The sequence below is a fragment of the Rosa chinensis genome, chromosome 4 (assembly GCF_002994745.2).
Source record: "Rosa chinensis cultivar Old Blush chromosome 4, RchiOBHm-V2, whole genome shotgun sequence".
Classification (NCBI taxonomy): domain Eukaryota; kingdom Viridiplantae; phylum Streptophyta; class Magnoliopsida; order Rosales; family Rosaceae; genus Rosa; species Rosa chinensis.
In genome coordinates, this window is record NC_037091.1 from 52,905,109 (window position 1) to 52,912,671 (window position 7,563).

The 7,563-nt window shown below is 39.3% G+C and overlaps 1 protein-coding gene across 1 annotated transcript; it reads left to right on the top strand.

Moving 5' to 3' along the window:
- The first annotated feature begins 444 nt into the window (after positions 1–444).
- On the top strand, positions 445–6,549 carry LOC112197543 (ABC transporter B family member 4). The gene is made up of 13 exons (XM_024338271.2): positions 445–601; positions 1,149–1,610; positions 1,696–1,750; positions 1,844–2,019; positions 2,107–2,328; positions 2,408–2,646; positions 2,748–3,273; positions 3,476–3,749; positions 3,874–4,766; positions 4,895–5,161; positions 5,306–5,569; positions 5,674–5,967; positions 6,196–6,549. The coding sequence occupies exons 2-13, from the start codon at positions 1,269–1,271 to the stop codon at positions 6,547–6,549; spliced, it is 3,906 nt and encodes a 1,301-aa protein (XP_024194039.1). The 5' UTR covers positions 445–601; positions 1,149–1,268.
- Positions 6,550–7,563: the final 1,014 nt, after the last annotated feature.

Below are 7,563 nucleotides of genomic sequence, written 5' to 3' on the forward strand. Positions count from 1 at the left end.
AAATCTCTAATATACAATATGTGACGAATATGAAGTAATTTTCTAATGAATATGTGACGAAGACGATTTCCCTGTTCCTCTATCCACCCTAATTTGAGTAATTTCAGCAGCGCAGCACTCACTTTTGTTTTATCAAAAAGCAAAGTGAAGGTGGGGTGCGTCACTGTGATCGAGTACAATTGAAAAACCGTCACCGAATAATGAGGCCTGCATTGCATTTGCAACAAGCCAAAATGCCAAAACAGAGCGTCAAACCCAAATGACGCCAGCTTTTTCTTTAGTCAAAGAAACATAAAGATATTCAACCCCAGGATTTTTCTTCTCCGCCAAGCAAGAAAGTAAGAGAAGAAGCAGAGGGACTAGAATTGCATCACTTTTCAGATTATCACCCATTTTTGTTTGAATTGTATTCCTTTTCAGATTATCACCCATTTTTGTTTTTGTTATTGTTTTCTTGGATAAATAGAGTGTCTGACTAGCTAAATCATGAGTCCGACCCCTAGTAGGTGGTAGTAGGCAGACTTTGCTTGGCTCATATATAAAGCAACGTTCTTGCTGAAAAACACAACCAAATTCATCGACCCATTTCGCCAAAGAAGTGGTAATCTTGATTCCTCAGGACTCTCTTTCTTTTTCGATCTTTGGTGGTGTTTGCGTTATAAGCATATCAAATGTTTGTGGAATTGCCTACCTTAACATGCATGAAACTTCCACAGTCCCCACTTGGTTTCTTTTCTCTTTGTATTTTTTTTTTTATTTGATTCCTTTTGTGAACCATCAAATCGTCTAGCTGGGTTGTAAAGATTATTCCCAGCATTTTTGATTGATTGGAGCCATTGCTTTTTTGTTATTCCTCTGTTTCTTGAATCCATATGCATTCATATATTCTATTCTGGACTATTTGCTTCGACTACGGTTTTCTGCTTCCTTGTCCTGAGTTCTGACAAGTGCACAAAACTCACGCACAGAAAACAGGAATATTGGAATACATGAGTTTTGTATTTTTCTTAATGCTGAATGTACTCTGTATTGTATTCTATTAGAAAGAGCAGTAGGCATATGTTCTTTGGTTAGTTGGTTTGGCAATTTTGTTAGCAAAAGTAGTCTGGTTTGCTAATTCAAATAAAAAAAAAATGTGTTTCTTGCAGCTCTGATCCTATAAATCAAGTTCTCTCTGCTGCTGGTTGTCAAACAACAGCAGCAAGTTTATTCTTTGAAGTGCTTGCTGTCAAGTATAAGCAACTCAACTTCTGCTAGCTGTGAAAGATATGGGTGATCAGGAGAATCCTTTGGATGGAGATCATGTGATCAGAGAGGAAGCTGCCGCGTCGAAAAGTCAATCAGCAGTGCCGGAATCCCAGAATGGACCGGAAAGTAGGAGTAACAAGGAAGATGCAAGCAAGAGCAAGGAGGGTGGCACCAAGGCAGTACCCTTTTTCAAGCTCTTCTCATTTGCTGATTCCATGGATTACTTGTTAATGTCGGTTGGTACGATTGGCGCTATCGGAAATGGAGTGTGTATGCCTCTAATGACCATAATCATGGGAGAAGTGATTAATTCTTTTGGAGAATCTGGGAATTCCAATAAAGTGGTTGACACAGTGTCTAAGGTAAGAACTTGTGACTAAAACTGCTACATGTAACTGTTACTAACTGGATTAATCAAAGCTAATTTGGTCAGTTCCATATCTTCAGGTGGCTCTAAAGTATGTCTACTTGGCTTTGGGAGCCGCAGCTGCTTCATTTCTACGTGAGTACACAAAACTTGATACCTGATCAGTTATAAATAGTCTTGAACACTTGGTCAATAGAAACTGATGTACTCGGACTTGCTATGTTCCAGAGATGTCTTGTTGGATGATCACCGGAGAGAGACAGGCTGCGAGAATTAGATGTTTATACTTGAAAACAATATTGAGGCAAGATGTAAGCTTTTTTGATAAAGAAACTAACACTGGAGAAATTATTGGGAGGATGTCAGGTGATACTGTGCTCATTCAGGAGGCCATGGGAGAGAAGGTATGTACTTACATGACACAAAAAAGCCTCAAGTTATTGCCACTTTTTCTGAAACCCTTCATCATTTCTTTCACTCTCTTATTGCAGGTAGGAACTTGTATCCAGTTAGTTGCAACATTCTTTGGAGGCTTTATCATAGCCTTTGTTAAGGGATGGCTTCTTACCCTGGTCATGCTTTCTTCTATCCCCGCTCTGGTCATCTCTGGTGCTACCATGAGCATCATCATATCAAAGTTGGCATCTCGTGGACAAGCTGCTTATTCAGCGGGAGCAACTGTGGTTGAGCAGACAATTGGTTCAATAAGAACTGTAAGCAGCCTTTTTTAAGTACAAGAAGTATTATTCTTTCTCTGTACTGAACTAATGCAGATGGGCATTCCTTGTGCAGGTTGCATCATTTACAGGGGAGAAACAAGCTATAACTAAGTACAACAACTCTATTACTAAAGCTTACAAGTCTGGTGTGCAAGAGGGTTTGGCATCTGGGTTGGGTATCGGTTCAGTTATGCTTATTATCTTCTGTAGTTATGCTCTGGCTATATGGTATGGCGGAAAAATGATACTTGAAAAGGGATATAAAGGAGGAGATGTCATGAATGTAGTTTTTGCTGTGTTGACTGGCTCCTTGTAAGTTGCACATTCTAAAAATTCACGATGGTGCTCTAGTATTCAAAATATACTGAACATTAATGATCAGGATATTTAAACATTTTCTTGATAATTTTCAGGTCTCTTGGGCAGACATCTCCATGCTTGGCAGCATTTGCTTCTGGGAAAGCTGCAGCTTACAAGATGTTTGAGACAATTAGCAGAAACCCAGAGATAGATGCTTCTGATACTAAAGGGAAGCAATTACAAGATATTAAAGGAGACATAGAACTGAGGGATGTTCATTTTAGTTATCCTGCAAGACCAGATGAACATATATTCCGTGGATTTTCTCTCACAATACCTAGTGGTGCAACTGCTGCTTTGGTAGGAGAGAGCGGAAGTGGTAAATCGACTGTAATCAGTTTGATCGAGAGATTTTATGACCCACAGGCTGGTGAAGTTCTTATTGATGGTGTCAATCTCAAAGAGTTCCAGCTGAAATGGATCAGACAGAAAATAGGTCTTGTCAGCCAGGAACCTGTATTGTTTACTTGCAGCATTAGAGATAATATTGGCTATGGGAAGGATGGTGCAACTACTGAAGAGATAAGGGCTGCTGCTGAGCTTGCCAATGCTGCTAAATTCATAGACAAACTTCCTCAGGTTAAAACTCAACTTTAATTTATACTCTCCTCTATTCTATTATAATTTTTTTTGTTTTCTCTTAATTTTTTTCAATGGTTTTAAATTCCGCCAGGATTTAAGCTTACTCTGAAAGCCTTATATATTGTTACTTTAAATATGGAAGCTCAACGCTTTCAATTGCTTTGTTCTGATTTGTGGTTTTTCTGAATTGTTCATTTAGGGACTAGATACAATGGTGGGTGAGCATGGAACTCAACTATCTGGGGGCCAAAAGCAGAGAGTTGCTATAGCTCGAGCAATTCTAAAAAACCCAAGAATTCTACTTCTAGATGAAGCCACAAGTGCTCTTGATGCAGAATCTGAGAGAGTTGTGCAGGAGGCACTGGATAGAATTATGGTTAACCGGACTACTGTCATAGTAGCCCATCGCTTGAGCACAGTAAGGAATGCTGATACCATTGCTGTCATACATCGAGGAACAATTGTTGAACAAGGTAATGGATATGTTAATAGTATTTTTGTAAGCCATTTTCATGCTTAATAGTACTGTCAATACTTAAACATGCTGTCAAAGTTGATCAATGATTACTTCAGATACTGAACCTCTTAACTGAACAGGACCACATTCCGAGCTAGTTAAGGATCCTGAGGGAGCATATAGCCAGCTTATAAGATTACAAGAAACAAGAACTGTGTCAGAACAGACTGGTGTAAATGATCAGGATAGGCCAGATATTTCTTCTGATTCTCGGAGACAGTCAAGTCAAAGATTTTCTTTATTAAGATCCATAAGCCGTGGATCATCTGGAAAAGCAAATAGTGGTCGTCACTCATTCTCAATCTCATATGGTGGTGCGCCTACTGCAATCGGCATCCTTGAAACAAATCCTGATGAACCTGATACTCATGCTCCAGCATCATCTAAAGGGCATCCAGAAGTCTCACTTGGCCGCCTAGCTGCCCTGAACAAGCCAGAGATCCCAGTGCTGCTTCTTGGTACTTTAGCTGCAGCAGCCAACGGGGTGATCTTACCTGTTTTTGGGATACTAATATCTAGTGTAATCAAGACCTTCTTTGAGCCACCTGACCAACTGAGTAAGGATTCAAAGTTTTGGGCATTAATCTTTGTTGTTCTTGGAGTTGCATCATTCTTGGCACAACCATCAAGAGCATACCTTTTTGGTGTGGCTGGATGTAAGTTGATAAGAAGAGTTCGATCAAAGTGCTTTGAGAAGGTGGTTTACATGGACGTAGGTTGGTTTGATGAGTCTGATCATTCAAGTGGTGCAATTGGGGCAAGGCTTTCTACAGATGCGGCTTCTCTAAGAGGGTTGGTTGGAGATGCTCTAGGTTTATTGGTTCAGAATTTAGCAACTGCAGTTGCCGGCCTAGTTATTGCTTTTGTAGCAAATTGGCAATTGGCTCTTATAATTCTTGTCCTGCTGCCACTGTTAGGACTTAGTGGATATTTTCAAGTCAAGTTAATGAAAGGGTTCAGTGCAGATGCAAAGGTAATGCTCTACAATAAGTGGAAAGTTATTGAAGAAGTTAATCATCTAGCTATCTAACCATAGATATTTTTATTAATATGTTTAAGAGTAGTCCTTTTTATCAATACTAAAGTACTATATGGTTGCAGAAAATGTACGAGGACGCAAGCCAAGTAGCCAATGATGCTGTTGGGAGTATTAGAACAATTGCTTCCTTTTGTGCTGAAGAGAAGGTGATGGAACTGTACCAGAAAAAATGTGAAGGTCCTATTAAAAATGGGATAAGACAAGGCTTAGTTAGCGGAATTGGTTTTGGGCTATCGTTCTTTTTCCTATTTTCAGTGTATGCCTGCAGTTTCTACGCTGGAGCCCAACTTGTTGAAGCAGGCAAGACAGAATTTTCTGACGTGTTTCGGGTAAGCTCTTTTGCTTTGTGATACAAATCTTTGCTTTACGTGATCTGCATAAGCAGGAGATCAGAATCGGCTAAGACATTCAGTCGATTGAATTTTATTAGCATATTCAGTTCACTATTAAAAATTTTCTCTCCTGGTCTACAGGTTTTCTTTGCTCTCACTATGACAGCTGTAGGAATATCTCAGTCGAGCTCCCTAGCCCCTGATATAAGTAAAGGAAAGAGTTCCGCTTCTTCCATATTTGCAATTCTTGACGGCAAGTCAAAAATAGACTCTAGTGACGACTCTGGAACTACAATAGAAAATGTGAAGGGAGATATTGAACTACGCCATGTCAGCTTCAAGTATCCAACTAGACCCAACGTGCCAATCTTCCAGGATCTTTGCTTGACCATTCGTCATGGCAAGGTAACTTAGTGTACTATTTCATTATCCATTTCCATGCAAAACATAAGAGTTGGACCTCTGTAACTTATATTTGTGGAACTTACCATTTGAGTTATATATTTCAGACGGTTGCTCTGGTTGGAGAAAGTGGTAGTGGGAAGTCGACAGTGATCTCATTGTTGCAGAGATTTTATGACCCTGATTCAGGTCACATTACATTAGATGGAATCGAAATCCAAAAGCTACAATTGAAGTGGTTGAGACAGCAAATGGGGCTGGTGAGCCAAGAGCCTCTGCTGTTTAATGACACTATCCGTGCCAACATTGCATATGGAAAGGATGGGAATGCAACCGAAGGTGAAATTATAGCTGCAGCAGAATTGGCAAATGCCCACAAGTTCATTAGTAGCTTACAACAGGTAAGTACTGAAACAACACGTTTCAATCTCAATTTCTTTTGACTGCAGAACGCTATAATGATCTACTAATGTGCTGCATAAATGAGAAGGACTAGTTGATAGAAATTCACATTTTATAGGATTATATCATCATGCCTATGTTTCGATGTAACAAAGTTTGTCACATCAGTTATTAGAGATGGAATACATATTCAGAATGTTGATGTTAATTTTTGGAAATTGATGCAGGGTTACGATACAGTAGTAGGAGAGCGGGGGGTCCAAATGTCAGGTGGACAGAAACAGAGGGTGGCAATTGCACGAGCTATTATGAAGGAGCCAAAGATATTACTCCTAGATGAGGCCACCAGTGCACTTGATGCTGAGTCTGAACGAGTCGTTCAAGACGCATTGGACAGAGTAATGGTGGATCGAACAACAGTGGTGGTTGCTCATCGGTTATCGACAATCAGAAGTGCAGATTTGATAGCAGTGGTAAAGAATGGGGTCATTGCAGAGAAAGGAAAGCATGAGACTTTGATCAATATCAAGGATGGCACTTATGCTTCTCTGGTAGCATTACATGCAAGTGCCTCATCTTAGGGCGCTTCTATGTTCTTCTTACTGAGATAATGCAGCAAATTAGTATTGAATGCAAAGCAATATGTTATTTGACTCCTTGCAGAGAAGTAAATCAGCAAGTTGCACATATAGATCATTTTTTTGTTTCTTTATGAAAGCTGCAGTTGCAGCGATATGGCAAGCATGAATAAAACAGTGATTGAGTTGAGTAGTGGTTTGATGTATCGAAATCCTAGATGTGGCAGAAATTTTCTGTATAAAGGTCTCATTCAATTTCTTGTGCTTACAATTGTGAAAAATTGAATGCAACAACCCCTTTTGCCCATCAATGTACAAGGCAACAGAAATGGAACCATATTATTTGGTCCAGGTCTCTAACAATCATACAAGACAACTCAACCCCAATTAGTATTTGCTACCTATCAGGCTAGCATAACCACATATGGGTGCGGCGACCCAATTAGTATTTGTTACCGGTGTTGGATGCTTTAAGGTATTCGAGTGTTGAGGTTTGTATGGATACACCACCGGAGAGTTTCCGGAGTAATTGGTCATCTGGGGTTGACGAATTGTCACATCACATTATTAATAGAGTAAGGTGAAAATTAATGAATTCATTTTAATAAAGTGAAATTACCATTATAAAGTAAAATTATATATTTACGATTAACGAATTCTAATGTCACATTATTAAAGATTTAAAGTGTAAAGTGATGGTTTATAAATTGCAAGTGGGGATGAACTTGCATCTAAAAACCAAACTTTAGACTTTAGAGTATAACATATTTTAATATTTACATTCTCTTGTGTGAGCTAGGAGAAACTATAATCTCGGCCGCCCTCATCAACTGATATGCTTGCTTAACTATAGAGCAATGTTTGCGTGGAAGTACAACAAATTCATCATCCCATTTCCAGAAAATTGGTAAACATATTATGAAATATCAGTCATAGCATTGGCTATGGCTCATTCCCAGCCGTAAAGCACTCACCTGAAGGATCAACGATAGTCCTGGATGGCTGGACAAGAATCAT